General features: G+C 39.4%; 1 protein-coding gene across 3 annotated transcripts in view; it reads left to right on the top strand.

Moving 5' to 3' along the window:
- The window catches only part of hecw2b (HECT, C2 and WW domain containing E3 ubiquitin protein ligase 2b), a 42496-nt gene that overhangs the window by 16050 nt on the left and 7825 nt on the right, over positions 1 to 18621 (top strand). For 2 of the 3 annotated variants that reach the window (XM_049022294.1, XM_049022285.1), the window contains exons 11-25: positions 314 to 412; positions 2917 to 3067; positions 3209 to 3309; positions 3432 to 3556; positions 3795 to 3980; positions 6026 to 6160; positions 9933 to 10035; positions 10212 to 10308; positions 10554 to 10637; positions 10771 to 10880; positions 11628 to 11748; positions 16188 to 16301; positions 16550 to 16702; positions 16809 to 16907; positions 17710 to 17839. In XM_049022294.1, the coding sequence (XP_048878251.1) occupies positions 314 to 412; positions 2917 to 3067; positions 3209 to 3309; positions 3432 to 3556; positions 3795 to 3980; positions 6026 to 6160; positions 9933 to 10035; positions 10212 to 10308; positions 10554 to 10637; positions 10771 to 10880; positions 11628 to 11748; positions 16188 to 16301; positions 16550 to 16702; positions 16809 to 16907; positions 17710 to 17839 (1808 nt within the window). The remainder of the gene's footprint in view (positions 1 to 313; positions 413 to 2916; positions 3068 to 3208; positions 3310 to 3431; positions 3557 to 3794; positions 3981 to 6025; positions 6161 to 9932; positions 10036 to 10211; positions 10309 to 10553; positions 10638 to 10770; positions 10881 to 11627; positions 11749 to 16187; positions 16302 to 16549; positions 16703 to 16808; positions 16908 to 17709; positions 17840 to 18621) is intronic. The other variant, XM_049022303.1, reaches the window with a different exon arrangement.

The following is an 18621-nucleotide window of genomic DNA, read 5'->3' as shown; positions in this document are numbered from 1 at the left end:
GCAAAGGCTCCATTTTAGGATGTGCAATACACAGCACATCTGACCCAGGGTCGTGACAATAGTTTTGCAAATTCATGCTGACCTCACAAATCAAATCCCAATCACGATATCTGTCGTAAAATTTATGATTATATATTATATATTGTATTTTGCTCCCATGCTTCATTTTCATTTCAATCTAAAAGTATACAGGCCTGCTGATTAATTTTAGTAATTACTGTTTTCTTTTCTGCTGGATGGAACCCCAATCGCTGAGATATTTTTGTAACTAGTGCTTATGCAAGTTTGATGTACTTTCCTCCCTATGTGAAAGTAGGCTCCCGGTTCAATGGACATCAGCCAGTGCGGTCCCTCCCCTCAGTACGACATGATGTCAGTCGCTACCAGAGAGTGGATGAGCCCCTGCCCCCAAGTAAGTTGTGGTGTATGTGCCAGTGTGTGTGTTTACATATGTGCACGTGTATATGAGTTCGTATTTACCACATTGTGAGGACTAGTTGTCCTCACAATGTGGTACAGTCTGTTACTTTTATGTTTGTGGGGACATTTTTTGAGCTTCCCACAATATAGACTTCAGGTTTATAAAAACACACAATATGGATAAAAGTATTGGGACACCTGGCCATTACACCTACAGGAACTTTTATGACATCCCATTCTAAATCCATAGGTATCAATATGGAGTTGGTCTACCTTTTGGAGGTATAACAACTGCCATTCTTCTGGGAAGTCCTTGCACAAGATTTTGGAATGTGTTTCTGGGAATTTTTGTCTATTCATCCAGAAGAGCATTTGTGAGGTCAGGCACTAATGTTGGACGTGAAAGCCTGGCTCACAATCTCCATTCTAGTTCATCTGAAAGGTGTTCGATGGGGTTGAGGTCATTCAAGTTCTTCTACACCAAAGTCACTCAACCATGTCTTTATGGACCTTGCTTTGTACGCTTGGGCACAGTCATGCTGGAACAGAAAAGGCAAACTGTTCCCAAAAGTTGGAGCTATCAGAGAATTCTCCAAAATGTCTTGGTATGCTGAAGCATTATGAGTTGTCTTCGGTGGAACTAGAGAGTCTAGCCAAACCCCTGAAAAACAACCCCATACCATTATCCCTACTCCACCACACTTTACGGTTTGAACAAGGCAGTCAGGCAAGTAATGTTCTCCACCAAACCGAAACTCATCCGTCAGACTGTCAGACAGAGAAGTATGATTCTTCACTCCACACAACTAATTTCCAAAGCTCTGGAGTCCTTTGCTGGCGTGGTTTACATCACTCCTTCTAACGGTTGGCATTTTGCTTGGAGATGTGAGGCTTGCATGCAGTTGCCTGGCCATAAAAGCCCATATGATGAAGCTCCTGGCGTACAGTTTTTCTGCTGGGGTTAATGCCAGGGGAAGCTTACACACTATGCACCTCAGCACTCGGCAACCCCGTTCAGTCACTTTATAAACTTCTTTGCTGAGCTTCTGTTGTGCCTAAATGCTTCTACGTTGCAGTAAAACCACAGTTGACTGTGGAGTATCTAGCAGGGAAGAAATTGTAAAACCTCAGATTGCAAGCATAATTCATTCCGGAAATGTGCTTGTAATCCAAAGCGCTCGTATGTGAAAGCAAATTTTTCCATTAGAAACAATGGAAACTCAAATGAATCGTTTCACAACCCAAAAATATTCATATAAAAATGATTCATACAAAAGATAAAGTAAAAATACATCAAACAAATTAAGCTGCACTTTACCTTTGAAAAGAATCGTAGATGGTGTGATGGAGATGAGAGCGACGAGAAGAGGAGGGTTATTTTGTAGGACGACTTTCACGGAATCACTGGTATCTGTTAGCTCACTGGAATCTTTTTCTTTTTGGTCAACTTTAACAAGGAACTTATCCAACGACACCTGCTTTTCTCTCCTTTTCGATTTCGTGGAAATGTGGACATTGAATCTGTTTAATGACAATGCATCGCTCGCACTGCTACGCCCTTATTCAGGTGGTGCTTTTCTACTAAATTTTGACTATACGAGTGAGGCACGCAGACCAAGACCAAGCATGGGAAACAATTCTCTCTCTTGCTTCAGGATGGTGGGTAGAGAGAGAGAGAGAGAGAGAGAGAGAGAGAGAGAGGCTCAGTCATGATCACGTAATGCTTGGCAGACAATACGTATACATAATACTCTTATTGCAAGACCTCGCTCGTTTATCAAGTTAAAATTTATTTTAAAAATTACTCGCAATCCGAGGTTTTACTGTATTACAAACTGACTTATTGCATAGGTGGCATCCTGTATCAGTACCACTCTTGAATTCACTGAGCTCTTCAGAAAGACCCATTCTTTCACAAATGTTTGTAAACCTGACTGCATAGCTAGGTGCTTGATTTTAACAGCTGAATTCAATGATTGAGGTGTGTCCCAATACTTTTGTTATTATAATGTATGTGAATGTAATCAAAAAGTTTTGTATTTTGTTTGATTGCATATGGTTAGGGCTAGGTAAAGCTTAGAGTAATGCCCATAGAAGTTAATGGAGAGTCGCCACAATGATTGTGTGTGTGTGTGTGTGTGTGTGTGTGTGTGTGTGTGTGTGAGATGTATATTTTACCTTGTGGGACAAAATGTCCCCACAGTGTGGTGATAACCATTTTTTGGTTCCTCTTTAAGGGAAACTGACATTTATATAAATGTGTTACAAAAATATCGGAAGTCTTGTATTTTGTTTTGTTACTTATGGTTAGGGTTTGGTAGTGGTTAAGGTTGTCATTGTTGGGATGAACGGTCCCCACGAAGATATGAATATAAACATGTGTATGTGTTTAGGTGTGTAAGATGGAGTGGGGGGGGGGGGGGAGAGATGGGGGAGAAAGAGGGAGAGAGAGTGGGGTTACTGAATAAATATACAGACACTTTTCCTGCATATCAGATTGGGAGGCCCGGATTGACAGTCATGGACGCATATTCTATGTTGATCATGTGAACCGCACCACCACGTGGCAACGACCCACTGCCCCCCCTGCCCCCCAGGTGCTGCAGAGGTCTAACTCTATCCAGCAAATGGAGCAATTAAACCGCAGGTCAGACAACAATTCAGTCTTCAAACCATTTATCCTGCTCAATGTTGAGAGGAACAACAATAGAAACATTTTATTCTTTTGTTTTTTGCCAGGAAACTTGCTAAGTAAACTTTTTCTTCAACTTCAACATCTCCTCCCCAGGTACCAGAGTATTCGAAGAACCATGACTAATGAGCAGCCAGATGAGCAGATACCTGAAACTCCTTCTGACGACAGCGACCTGATGTATCACTCCATCCCTGGTATGCTGATGTACAGTATTGTAGCTGTCAGTACTGCTATACAGTGCCAATACGTTAATGGCATCTATAGTGTCCTTAGTAGGCTCCTGGACAGAATGTTGAGCAGTTATGTTTTATTGCAGAGTACCGACGGGATGGCAGTGTACCCCACTCAAGCTCTCGCACGCGTCTCGCACAGCTCCTTCAATCTCCTAGCGCCAAATATCTAACCAGCCCTGACTTTTTCACCGTGTTGCATTCCAACCCTGTGAGTTCATCGTATTTCCTGCAACAGTAAAAAATCAAACTTTATTCTTCTAGTTAGACAGATAAAGCTAAAGCTATGCAGCTTGACTAATGAAATTTTCTCAGAAGGTTCAGTCAAATACAAAATGCCAAGTGTTAGAATGGGAACAAGCACAGAAATTCGTAATCGTAGTTTTATCAGCTGTTTATTTCCTGTTTGTCACATTTCAGTCACCCAGCGTCTTTCTTTTATTCCCCAGAGTGCCTATCGCATGTTTACAAGTAATACCTGTCTGAAGCACATGATAAGCAAGGTGAGGCGTGATACACACCACTTTGAACGCTACCAGCACAACCGTGACCTGGTAGCCTTCCTCAATATTTTCGCCAACAAGCAACTGGAGCTGCCCCGTGGCTGGGAAATGAAGCATGACCACACTGGAAAGGTTAGGTGTAATATTTCTGCACCATCCATTTTTCTTTTGCTTTGTTTCTGTCAGCAAATCACCAGCTCACTTCATTCAATTTATTTTCATACTTGATCTATCTGGTTGTTATTAGCACAGGTGAATAGCTCAGGTCTACAAATTAAAATCAAGACCATGATTTTGTTCCAACTTACCAGTTAAGTGCTGTCGGGGACCACAGGTGAAATATAAATGGTAATAAAGCATGTAATTAATCAGTAAGAAATTGTGCAAGGAATTATTTAAAAGAACATATAGATAAAATATCAAACCAATTAACAGTTCAAATTAAAAAGGGGATTTACAAAAACATTAAACACTAAGTGTTTAAAAAACATTAATGAATTCATAAATGAATAAGGAACAAAAGAGAAATAACTGAATTCACAAATTAATTTGGGAATACAGATTTTAATCAGGCATTTAAAAGTGCAATTCCCTTTTCTATTTGGACTTTCATTTTCCATTTGCTTTTCCTTTTTGTATACCTATTCGAGTTCCTTAATCATTTAGCTTCTGCTTTTAGCCTTTCCATTTAGCCTTTCCGTGACGCTTTGGGCCTTTTACTAGTAAAACGAGGCCAAAGAATACAAATTAGCCATGGGATACAAGAAACTCTCTGACAGGTCAGAGAGCTACATCATCTCATACCCTAGCTATAGGTTCGGCACTTGCATAAAGTTGGTCCCCCACAATGTGATGCTAACCATGTGCAGTGTTTGTGCCAGTTTATGCCGTTGAGATTTTTGTTTGTGCTGCTTTATTTCCTGAGATGTCAAACATCACAAAAAAACAATTACATCGGCACCATGCTTCCAATTTGGACCAAACCACTCTCAATTATTCGTGCTTTGTTTGTGCCTTTTAAAAATGTCCGTGCCGTTATTTCTGAGTTTTGCCTCTTGGGTTATGCCATTATGCTTATGCTCACATTTCTCACGTAAAATGGAATAGCTAATATGACAAGGGCAACCAGTTTGAAAATGGAAATGCAAATGGAAACAAATAGCCCTTTCTAATGGTAAATTGAAATCTGAATTCTTAATTTATTTTGTGAATTCAGTTATTCCTCTTGAAAATTGCATTTTCAAATATTTTTTGTAATTATATCAATTTATTATTAATAATAATTCATTTAGTTTATCTTAGTTATTGAGTGTTTTGTGTTGTTTTTGTAAATTCCATTTTAATTTGAATTATTAACCAATTCATATTTAATTTATAAATTCTTTACCTTTCGTTTTATAATTTTTTTTGCATAGTTATTGATTAATGAAATGCTTTATTACTATTGCTGTGACACCTGTGGTCTCCCATACTCTGTAACTGTGACTGGTTGGTGGAAACAAAATCTTGGTCTGTATTTTTATTTTCTGGATATGAACTATCCATCTCTGGGTCATTAGGCTGTAGGCAATATTATTTCAACCTCTAGGAATTCCTTCTGGGAGAACTTTGCTTGGATGCTCACTGTTACTGACCCATGTCTGGCCTGTAATTTACAGACAAACGACATAACAAACATTACTGTAAAAGACAACCGTCTGTGACGAGTTACATTTTTTTATCTATCTATGAATAATTTAAAGAATATAATGTTCACAGAACTTTGAAATTAACCGTAAGAAAAATGGTGAGTGCCGGGAGATTTAAACACTCCTATTTTTGTCGTGGCACAAAACTACATCAGGCAGCCTTAGACTAGCACCTAACATTGAGTTCTGCATTCTGAAACTTGAAAAGTCTGGCCAAAACTGCACAATTTAACTCTTTTGCAAGATATTGCTTACTGATTCACCTTAGATAGTCTAATATTGTTTATCACAGTTCATTAAATCTGGGTGTAAAAAAATAAGCCTTGAATTATATTAATTGCAAATTTATCAGTGACCTTTTGCCCTGTTAGTAGAAATGTGTTCTAATGTATTGTAACTTTTGTTTTGTATCTGTTGGGTTTGATTGTCATGCAGTACTTTCTTCAGTATTTTTTGCTCTCTATGTTTTTATTCTCTGTGTGTTTACAGCCGTTCTTTGTGGACCACAACAGTAGGACCACCACTTTTATAGACCCTCGACTTCCCCTGCAGAGTGCACGGCCCAGCAGCCTGTTAGCCCATCGTCAGCACCTAAATCGCCAGCGCAGCCACAGCGCTGGCGAGGTGAGCAACTATTGTCTGCCAGTAGGCACACTGCAGGAACTTTTTTCCAGAACCAGGAAAGGTTGCATTCACACCACAAGAACTTGGCCCAATTATAATTCCTCTGAGGTAGTTCTAAAACTCTTTTTTTTAGTACCCACATTAGACTAGGTACCTTTCATTCAAACACAAACTACAGGGGAGCTGCTTAAAGTGATAACTTGCTGATTAGTTGACCACTTTTAATTTGGAAGTGATGCGCAATTGTGGGTAAAAGAGATATAACCAGCAGAGCAAAAATTGAGCAGATAGAATTATTTTTGTACTTCAGTTTAACAAATTTAACAGTTTAACAATTTTTTGCTTGGGCCTCCATATTTCTGCATTGGAAAATTAGATCAATAACCAATAGATTTTTGTCTAATTTTTGCTGGTGCCAATGCTGCTGCAGAATACGTCACATGACTATTTGACCTTTTGGTCTCACAAAATAATCTGCCAGCCAGATTTAATAAACATGTTGTGGGTAATATGAATATAAATAAAAAGCTGTGTCCCATTTTGATCGCAGTCACTCTCTCCCAATAATTAAGAAATATCTTAACAATAGAACTTGCTACTTCTCCATTGTTTTGGGGAGGAGTTTTAGTTTCGAATTAAGTTTTTGTATCTCATGCTTATTTAATAAGGTCCCAATACTTTTGCAGTGTAAAAGTGACGCACGAAAATGACCAGGAGCTTGAAAAGTCCACGGTCCAGACAACCTAGATACTTGTACCCAGGGACTAGCTGTAGGTGTACCAGCTAAGCATAAGTTTGATGTTAGCCTATGATAAACGTAAACTGCCTCTACATTTATGCACTACTAAAAACAAAAATAGTTTTAATGCAAATTTTACATAACCTTAACATTAGGTGTAAGGTCCATCAAATAAAAAAAGTTTAAAAGTGGTGAAAATGGCACAGATGTAATAAACCTAACAAAATGTCTTTGTTTTTAACATATAATAGTATAACGTTATCAGAGAGAATTATAACAATTGTACTTTTCCGCTGATTTAGGATAAAACAAGTTTGCTGGCTTGATATGTTGACCTTTGCCTAGTCAGCACATGTTAGCTGGCAAGTTAGAGAAATATGTTGCCCTGCTGTTTGTAATCCTGAGCATCTTATGTAGCAGAACGAATGTCAAGCACCTACAATAAATATCTGTGTAACTGTACCACAAATTTGGTAAACAAAGTAGCCGTGTAACAGTTCTTGATTGATACATAGGGACCCCCCCCCCTCAAATGTGAACTGGATATTAACTGCAAAGTTTAACCGTGATGGTGTGAAATAGTTTTTTTGCTTTTTTAATTTAAAATCATTTCTCACAAAAAGAGAGAATCCCCCCACTAATGTATAGGACACAAGAGGGAATTTTAGGGAATTTTCTGTGAGAATGCAGTAACAAAAACACTGCACAAATGTAATAGCATTTTTGCCATGACATTTTAGTAGTTACTGCTCTTCCCTCCTCTTCATGACACATGCTATTCATATGTATAATTACAACTTTCATTTTTCTGAAGTAACTTATTTTCTTACCTTGAGAGAACAGCTTTGACTATGTTGAGATCACAAGAAAAATATCATGATCTCAACATACGGCAAAAAAAAAAACGATTGGACTCTTGTACGATGCAGAGTTGCTGGAAAAGGATACAGACAAAGCAGCTTGTGTGTTCACTTAAACGGGAACGTTAAAAATACCTTGTTTTGAGTTTTCCTTCAGTTCTATAAGTAAGAAACAGAAAGTTACATTTGTCTTTCTTTTTTCTTTTTTGCTGATCCAAAAATTGATCGGATTCATGTCTCAAATACCGTGATATGAGTTGAACCATGACTTTTGTGATGTGTTATACCCCTAAACCATACCCAGCAAACTACCTAGCGAACACACTTCTTACATGACATCGCATAAGGCACACCACAGGATTCACTACAGCTGTGTTTTAAACAGGTCTGACAAATGCAAAGAAAACTAATCGGTATAATCCAAACTCGACATACATGGAACAACGAGTTGGTTCCAGTGATATCAAACAATGATATTGATTGGTTATCCACAGTGAAAATGTCATGCTGTGCGACAACATTTTTATTTAGTAGCTACTAACTATGGTGTAACTTAAGTAGCAATGGTGCAACTAAAAAACAGTGCATGCTAGTTTCAAACCAATGTATGGTTTACGGTACGCTTTAGGGCCAACCTTACGATTGAACTTACACTAAGCTGGTGCAAACCACTGCAGGTTCCAGGACCTTCGATGTGAAAGTACCTAATGGAGCTTTCCTGTGGTATCTTTACTCCTGTGTGAGAGAAACCAGTATCAGTGAAAACCCTACCACTCACAATTTGACACACTATAAGAGACCCTGAAATCTCACCATACAGACTGAGAGTAGTCTGTGTTATGTGATCAGGACTTCAAGGTGAAACTTCTTAAAGAGGTGAATTTAAAATCCTTCTCTGAAAAGTGAAATCTCTAGTCATAAAAGGTAAATAAAAGGACATCCACAGATTTAGGTCTGGCAAGCCTAATTAAATCAAGGCAAGTCTCACAAAGTTGGGCTTTTAATAAATATCTTTTTAGGAAATACAAAAAGTGTTTAGGGGGCGGTCGTAAAGGTTTAGTGTGTGGGGAGGGGATATTCTCCCCATGTCATCATGTAGTTTCCTGCAGGTACTCCAGTCCCCCCACCACCCCACCCACAATCCAAAAACATGCTTCAACTCATCCTCTACAAATTCTATAACAGTGATTCCCAGTCCATTTCTCTGGGCACCCCTAGACATTCCACATTTTTGCTCCTTCCCAGCTCCCAGCATGGACTAACTGTGGGTCCCCAAGGACCAGATTCAGAAACACCTTTTAATAGGAATGGGGTATGGAGACTGAGCAAAGTCATTAGTTTAGAATGAGTTGTCTTTCAGATATTTGCCAGATAAATGTATATTGCAGAAGAATGCAGGGCTACCCATTCTGATGCAATGGCATGCTTCTTATGTAATATTAAAATGATGACAGTTGACATGGATCTCTCTCATCTAACACCATAACAATGTCTCCTCCTCTCTTGACAGTGGACACCACAGATAAAGAACTCATGCACTCACCCACTCTATATAATATACTACTGTTGGACCCAAATATTAAATTTTTTACTCCCTTAAGACCCACTTCCATTACTGTAAAAAAAAGTGTGGAAGAAAAGCACAAGACAGGAAGACTAGAACACAAGGCCCTAAATATTTACATAATTTAAAGAAGAAACCATCCCCAGTTAAACTAGACTGCAAGGCAGACTGTCCGTGGGTAGCATGACCGCTGGGACCAGGGTTTGAGTCTCTGCCCTGGCTGTGTGTGTGTGTGTGTGTGTGTGTGTGTGTGTGTGTGTGTGTGTGTGTGTGTGTGTGTGTGTGTGTGTGTGTGTGTGTGTGTGTGTGTGTGTGTGTGTGGATTTTGTATGTTCTCTCTGTGTTGGGTTCTTTGGTTTCCAAAAGCATGCTAAGGTGAGCTGGAGTTGCCAAATTGTCCAAAGGCATGAATGTTGTGATTATCCTAAGATGGGTTGGCACCCTTTCTTGGGTTATTCCCTGCTTTGCCCCTTAGCTGTGTTAGGCTCTGAACCTTGCATAGGACAAGCAAATATAGAAAATAGATTAATGCCTGGGTGTATTCAAGGCAGACCTAGAATAGTTAAAGATTATTGGATTTTGATTGACTGTTATTCTACTGTATTTTAGGTGGGTGATGACCCTCGAAACGCCAATCCACCTGTCCTGCCTCGTCCCTCCAATACCTTTAACACAATCAGTCGCACCCAGTATCAGGATGTGGTACCTGTGGGTGAGTATAAACACAAAAGCTTTGAGGTTAAAACTGAAGCAGTAAAGAACATTATTTGGTGATACAACATAGACCAATATGGGTCTCCTGGGGATACCAATGAAAAGAGATCATTCACAGGGCATACCTCAACTTTTCAGTGTTACTTGACTGATGAAGACTGGCTTTTCTTGTAGCCTACAATGACAAAATTGTGGCATTTCTACGGCAACCTAACATCTTTGAGATCTTGCAAGAAAGACAGCCAGAGTTGATCAGAAATCATTCACTCAGGTAGGTTGACAGTTGTGGCAGAGTAGCTTCTGCTGTTATTTTTGCACCCATATACAGTTTCCATTTTTATTTCCCTTTTATATTGTTTTTCTAGGCAAAAAAACGAAAGTATTTCACTATAAAGAAAGTATTTCACTTTTCCACACTTTGACAATATTTGAAAGTCTTAAGCTAAACTCAGTGTTCTAGCTAGGTTAACACAAGCCCACTTGGACTATATAGTAAAGTAGTGTTTCTGTCTGCAGGGAGAAGGTACAGTTCATTCGCAGTGAAGGAGCTTCTGGTTTGGCTCGTCTGTCAAGTGATGCTGACCTAGTCATCTTACTCAGGTGAACCTTTACTTTGTTTTATGGCATTGTTTTCTGTTTATAAAGTTACCCTTATGGCTTTATAGGAAATACAGCCAGTTGATCCCTGTGACAGTGTGTTTGAAGATTTCTGACTGTTCTTTGCACCCTGCAGCTTGTTTGAAGAGGATGTGATGTCGTACATTCCGCCGCATGCCTTATTGCACCCCAACTATTGTCAGTCTGGTCGTGGGTCACCGGGTTCTTCCCCACAGAGTTCCCCAGGTAAGCTTGCATACCCACATACTGCAAGGCCGTTTGTTCCCTTACACTACACATGCACCCCGCAGTACATATGCAGCTAGTTTTTTATCCACAGTCTTTGTGGCATTGAGCGTGCAAGTCGTTCTGCTGAGCTATACTACTATATTATATTTTTAATTGGACAAAAATATAAGACAACCAAACCTGTACCATTCAAGGACATTTTAACAGATACCAGGCATGCTGGAATGGTAGGTTAGGGTCATTGGGACAAGCATCCCTAATGGAATGGATAGCCCGATAATAATCATTCTAGCTACTTATTTTATTTTTTTGTACTTTCTCGGGTGCTCACCAAAAGAAAGGTTTCAGAAGTCTGCTGTATTTCACATAATCCAGGGAAATTTATTACTGGTCCTCGAGGACTGATCTACTTTCATATTTTCCTTCCAGCAGAGCATTTAACTACTACTACTAAAAATAGTTTTCTTAATGTTACTGATTTAGCCTTTTCCCTCAATTTGTAGGTTATTGGTTGTTTAAATACAGCTGGAAAACCTGCACACAATATGGCTGTCCGGGATCAGGATTGGACACTCTTGACATAAACCATATAATTTATTTCCATACATTAACAGATGACAGATGGTTCTTTTGCTGTAGAAGATGGGTATGAATGCTTAATCGAATTAATGTGCTATAATTCCTTTTCTACATTTATTTCTAACTTGCTCACTATTTGCCAATTCACATCTCCATCTCTCATAGGAACCCAGCGAGCTAATGCCCGGGCCCCTGCACCCTACAAGCGTGATTTTGAAGCCAAACTCAGAAACTTCTATCGCAAGTTAGAAACCAAAGGCTATGGTCAGGGACCAGGCAAGCTGAAGTAAGTCTGATACGTATTAATGTGAGGATGTCTGTATTAATTCTCGAGTACTGGAAAAATATTTCACATGGAAAATAGGAAAATTTACTTAGATTGTGGTAGTTAACCCTTTATAAAGATGAATGGAAAAATATGTACATTTAGCACTAAAGCATTAATGCATGGACAAATTTTTGCTGTTTGGCCGGAATTTTCTAATTAACCATATGATAAAAAAACCAGACAATACAGTAAACTGATTTTTCTCTGCAACAAACTGAACAATATTTGAGTGTGTAGAAGCTCTTGCACCTTATGTCATTTAACACACCTCATGTTGATTCAGTGTTAGAGCCACTTCAGTATCTGAGATTTGTTTCGTAAAGACAGATATACTGTGCCAGTCAAAAGGTCAGAGATGTCTACCCACAGAAAGGTTTATTTGCACTATTTTCTACAATTTAGAATCGCGATTTTTTTTGCTTAGAATTGAGATCACAATTCTTTGTAAGGATTTTTTTTTCTCAAATTCAGATGTTTACTGCACTCATTAAACTGCAAAAGGAAATACGACAAAACATGATTATGCCAAACATAGGATTGATCCTAGAACGGCATATCAGCTTTTGCCAAAGGGGTGACTCTTGAAATGTGTTCTTTGTCGATCGGTTATGCAAATAGGCCTGCCTCTGAAACGCTATACATCTGCCATCTTGAAGACGGTTGCAAACCCAGAAAACAACACGCTAGGTGCTTAAATTTTTTTGTTATTGAGCATACTTTATTTCTCTTGATGTTATCGAGATCTCTGGTTCTTCCGATCAGATCGCAATTAAAGCTTGGGTTACTTAATTTGCCCATGCACCCTTATTTATTTATTTATTTGTCTCGCTGCTTGTTGTTTTCTGGGTTCGCAACTGTGTTCAAGATGGCAGATGTATAGTATTGGTGGACATGAAATAAATCTCCACATGGTAAAAGGTCATGTGACTGTATCGTAATGATTATAAAATCAGATCAGACAACAGACTTGGTAGTATGGGCATACTGCTAATCACATGACAGTAGGATGTGGCACCCCCCTCCCCCCACACACAGCCTCCGACCTCGATCCATTCTGTAATACGTTGCAGAAGGGACTGGTACAGTTGGCCCACAGCTGTTGTAACTGGCCCTTGAGATCCTGCAGATTGGCACTGTGTCTGAGTTGACGTCCAAGCTGATCCCACACGTGTTTGACTGGGGAAAGATCAGCGGACCTGGCTGGCCACAGGAGGACCTCAACATAATGCAGGCAGTCCATAGATACCACTGCCGTGTGTGGATGGGCATTGTCTCAAGAGTGATAAGACATGCAGACACAGGATGTCACTGATGTAGCCGTGCTGTGCCGTCAGGGTCCCCCAATCACTACCAGAGATGACCTGAAGTCATACCCTATGGCTCCCCACACCATGATGTCATACCCTATGGCTCCCCACACCATGATGTCATACCCTATGGCTCCGCATACCCGGATGCCAGGAGTAACGCTGGTGTGTCTCTCCACAACATTGGCAGGATTGGTCCTCTCTCCTTGGTGCCGCTATATGCATACACGACAGTCATCCATGATAATGCATAACTGAGATTCACTGCTGAACATGGTATGGTGCCACTCGTCATCAGTCCATGCCTCCCAGTTATGGCATCACTCCAAATGTAGCCATCTCTGCACTGGTGTTAATGGCAGCCTATGCATGGGACATTGAACCCATAGTCCAGCTGATGCCAGTTGTCGAGACACGGTGTGTTGCGAAGAGTCTAATACCTGTGTCTGAATGGCAAGCACAGATGTCATGGGGTTCTGCAACACTTGGCTCGACAATACGACGATCCTCCCCTGATGTGGTCTGTCTTGGGCAACTGGAACCTTCACAATGTGTGTGGGTGCCCTTACATGCCCATTTGTTCCAACATCGAGCAACTGTGACATCTGCATGCCCCACGTGCTGGGCAATTGCACGACATGACCACCAGGCCTCCTGCAAACCCACAATGCAATCCCTATAAAACTGTCAAGTGCTGGTAATGCTGTCTAATGCATCTACAAGGCGTCCTCTGTGTCTGATGACTAGACATGCCAGCTCCTTGCAACTCGAATCATTTACATACCCATCGCTGATCTGCACATGGACCAAATTACATTCAAATCAGACCATTACTTCTGGGTGCTTACATGTTTTGTCACGCAGTATGTTTTATGTAATATACTAGGGCAATATTACAATGTGATTTTGTTATAAATTTTGGGGTATTAAAAACAAAAAAGCAGTTTAACATTAATTTCTCACAAACCCATGTAGGAGTGATTTAAACAGCAAAGATGAAAATTATGATTGTCTCAGGGAACGCATGCAGCACTCAGGTAAAAGCAACAGGTTACTTTAAACTGATTTTTAAACATATCCTACATAATCTTGAAAAGAAATAATTAAAATAGCAAAAGTTTTTTTTTCCTATGACAGAGTAAAAATATTTTAACATAACCTAGACTCCCTGTGATATAATGTCTGTACACAATTGAAAGTAAGAAAGCATCTGATCTTAATCTAGCTGACTCGCGATGTAAGAATTGCATGTGCAGCATTGGTGTTCCTGCCCTATTATATATTATAGGCATTTTTAGAATTCACATTTGAACCTGGGACCCCTCACACCTCTGGGTCCCAGGTTCGAGTCTCCGCCTGGGTCACATGTGTTTGGAGTTTGCATGTTCTCCCCATGTTGTCCTGGAGTTTCCTCCGGGTACTCCGGTTTCCCCCCCCACAGTCCAAAAACATGCTGAGCTAATTGGACTTGCTAAATTGCCTGTAGGAGTGCATGTGTGAGTGAATGGTGTGTGAGTGTGCCCTGCGATGGGCTGGCCCCCCATGCTGGGTTGTTCCCTGTCTCGTGCCCATTGCTTCCGGGATAGGCTCCGGACCCCCCGCGACTCAGTAGGATAAGCGGTTTCGAAAATGGATGGATAGATTTTTAGATTCAGTATAAAATACCCCACCTAGTGTTGTAATGTCATTCAGTGCCGGTACCAGTTTTTTATACCAGTACAAAAACAACACGTTGAAGTACCGTACTTTTGGTACTTTCTGAAAGTACCAAAAGTATAGTACCTACAGTAGTGCGGTGGAAAAGCAGCCTTTAAAGAGAATACAGAATTATGGGACACTCGAGACTCTCTGGGAAAAAGTAGGAGCACTTGTTTTGATCCAGCTGGTGTAATATAATACAAAAGAACCATTGTAATTTAGAAATGAGGTCACATACCCGTGTGAATCGAGATTGTGTTTTTTTCCCCCCAATTAATTGAGCAGCCCTAATTCTGAAGGAGTTTCCACATATGCTGTGTACTCATTGGCTGCTTTTCCTTTACTCTCTGGGGGATGTCTCCAAAACCATTGGCATTTCTCAATACCAAGAACACAAAGATCCTACTTGTGGTCTTGGTAAGACCAATCTTGCCAACTTGCCTCACAAGAACGAATTGGATCGCAATGACTTATGGTATTGGTCTCGTTTGGCTAGGATCCAGACGATGCATCCTTGATATTTGGGGCGTGGCAAAAATGACATCCGGGGATTCTTACAATCATCTGTGCTTCTATTCTTGAGTATTGGAACTGGTAATCAGCAGTGGAAGATAATGTAAAATGGCTATATGAAAACACGAGTACATTCAAGTACACATATTGAGATTCACCCCAATTCTGCTGTGTTTAGTTCAGATGGCCAGGTCACGTGATGTGACACTATCACTCTCCTTTGTAGGCAGCTTGGCGTACTCAATCTTTTGACTGGTACTATATCTTGCATATCTCATTATAATTTCTATTATGGCTTGTATTAAAAAGGACTATAGGAGCCTATGAGTGGATGACATTCCATTTCTGTTGTGTTTGTTGCAATCTGTCTGCAAGTGTAATTAAGATTAATTGTTTTTATGTGCTAACCATTCTGTCCTCTTGTTGATTTAGTATTATTCAGCAAGTTATTGGTTAAGATTGTTGTCAGTCAGTGAGTCAGGTTCCTGTTTATATGGATGTGCCTGCCCCTTTCGGCATTTTAAAATTCCTCATAGAAACTTTGGTCTATTGATCTTGTTGCTGAGAACTAAAATGTGCACTATGTAATGTTTAATTTTGTATTGTTACTCATAAGGTAGTGTGCATGCAGCTAAAGGTAAGTTCAGTTTATCCATTTATCTAACTGTGTCCATTAGCTGTTACTTGGTTTCTGTTAGATTTGTTGTTTGTTAGCACAATACTAATGCGTTAGCATCTGCAACTTAATAATAATATGCCATCTGAATCTTTAAATCAGTCCAGCTACAACATTGCCACGTTCTGTCTAATTTCGAAAGTGCTTCCCGTAATAGATTGATAACATCTATCTCATTATGTGTTTCCCATTTCTGTACCCAGACTGATTATTCGGAGGGACCATCTTCTGGAGGATGCCTTCAATCAGATCATGTGCTACTCTCGAAAGGACCTGCAGAGGAGCAAACTTTATGTCAGCTTTGTGGGAGAAGAAGGGTGGGTCTTCATGCTGTCACACTCTTTTTTTTTTTCTTAATTACAGAAAAACAGCCTGTTTAGTGAGCAACTAATGACTGCTGAAAGTTTGAAAAGGATTTCATGTTTTTGTCTTTGCTAAAATGAGGAAATGGGTGCTATGGAATAGAATTAGAAAAGAAATTGTTGAAAATAGTATGCATAAAAATTGTTAAAGCTCATTAAGGCCTCATTAAAACTTTTTCTTTATATGTGAACTTCTGAACCAGGTTGGATTATAGCGGCCCTTCCAGGGAATTCTTTTTCTTAGTGTCTCGTGAGCTTTTCAACCCTTACTATGGCCTGTTTGAGTACTCAGCCAATGATACTTACACAGTCCAAATCAGCCCAATGTCTGCCTTTGTGGACAATCATCATGAGTGGTGAGTTCTGATAGAAGACAGTTTGTATGTATGCATGTATGCATTTATGCATGTTATTATGTATGTGAACTTGTCAGTGTTGCTGAAAATGTTATGTCATACCTAGGTTTCGATTCAGTGGACGTATCCTGGGCTTGGCACTAATTCATCAATACCTGCTTGATGCCTTCTTTACCCGGCCCTTTTACAAAGCACTGCTGCGCATGTAAGTCTGCTAGTGCATAATCTGATACAGTGGAAACCACTTATAGTAATCACAGTTATAGTGATCAACCGCTTCAATGGATCAAAAAGCTTGGTATAGAATCATTCCTGTTCAAATACTGTTTAAATAATAAATTATTTGCTTATAGTAATCAAGTAATTTGCTTAAAGTTTTCATTTTAGGTCTTTTTGTGACAACATATGGAAAAAAATTAAAACTTTTTTTATTTTACTTGGGTCTGCTCCTGATTAGGTGAGGCAGCATGCATGGAAAACATGACGGGAAAAAAAATTCATTTTCTCTGAATGACAAATATAGACTCATCTATGCTTATGTTAAACTGCTAAAAACAAGCCACCAAGATGCATGAGCAAAACTACAATAAGCGCTTTGAGTAATGTTACATTGTGAAAAAGCACTGTATGAACTGAATTGAATTGAGTATTTATGTACAGTACACAGTTCAGTCATTTAATTTGCACAGTACAGTAATCTGAAAAGCATTCGAAGCAGCTGTGCTGTATTTTGAAATCGTCAATACAATTAAGAAAAGTGACGTTGTTCATTTTGTTACCGTATGTCCATGTAATAAATATACAAATCTCAATTAGATTAGAGAAATATAGCCATAAAGAAGGAAAAAATCTGTTATAATGATTATCTGCTTATAGTGATCAATTTTGCCCAGACAGACATGATCACTATAAGCGTTTTCCACTGTATTTGTAAAGAATCAAGCATTGGTCTATATGTGGTTTTTAATGATTGTAACTCATCTGTCCCCACTCTATGCCCTCTCCAGTCCTTGTGACCTTAGTGACTTGGAATACCTGGATGAGGAGTTTCACCAGAGTCTGCAATGGATGAAGGATAATGACATTAATGACATGCTGGATCTTACATTCACTGTCAATGAAGAAGTCTTTGGACAGGTCATATTTGTTGATGACTTTATGACAAAGTGATTGGAATAAGCAGTATAGAAGAATAACATAAGCTGCTGTTATCTAATATAAGAAGGCAGAATGTTCCTCTACCTTGAATGTTGGACCATTTACCATGGGAAAATGTACAGCATGTGGCATATAAGTATCAGGGCTCCAGAGTGCAACCATTTAATCGAATTTAATTGGAGACGGTGCGATAATCGTTATAACTATGTGCACCAGTGCAATTCGAAAATATGCCCCACATTTTTTGAAACCAATGTCATGTATCATGTGAAACACCCTGAGAGAACAAGAATTGGTGTGTGTATGTGTGCGCGCGCATGTGAACGAGATATGGCACTTTCCCACCACAAGATCTTTTGTCCAGAATCAAGAACTTCTGTCGGTATTAGGAAGTTGATCTGATTGTAGTTCCTCAAAGGCACTACTGAGGTGGGACATATAGCGATAACTTGCTGATTGGTTAACTACAAGCATGGCTCTAACTTGGAAGTTACGTTTAAGTGCAGGGAAACAAGACAAGTAATAGAACAAAAACTGAGCAGATTATTTTAAAAATATCTTAAATCACCAGTTTTTTAAATAGCCAGGCAGTAAGACATCTTAAAATTACACAAAATTATATTGCACCATCTCAGGCTGTATAATTTAACAAAATTATCAATTTTTTTTGTCATAAAATATTAAACACAGACACAGGTATTACTAGGTACCATACTTCTAATTAGAAATATGTGATAGATTGCACATATATGAACAGTCCC

The sequence above is a fragment of the Brienomyrus brachyistius genome, chromosome 1 (assembly GCF_023856365.1).
Source record: "Brienomyrus brachyistius isolate T26 chromosome 1, BBRACH_0.4, whole genome shotgun sequence".
NCBI classification, from domain to species: Eukaryota; Metazoa; Chordata; class Actinopteri; order Osteoglossiformes; family Mormyridae; genus Brienomyrus; species Brienomyrus brachyistius.
The sequence above is the reverse complement of the archived record's forward strand: the minus strand, read 5'-3'. Positions and strand labels throughout refer to the sequence as shown.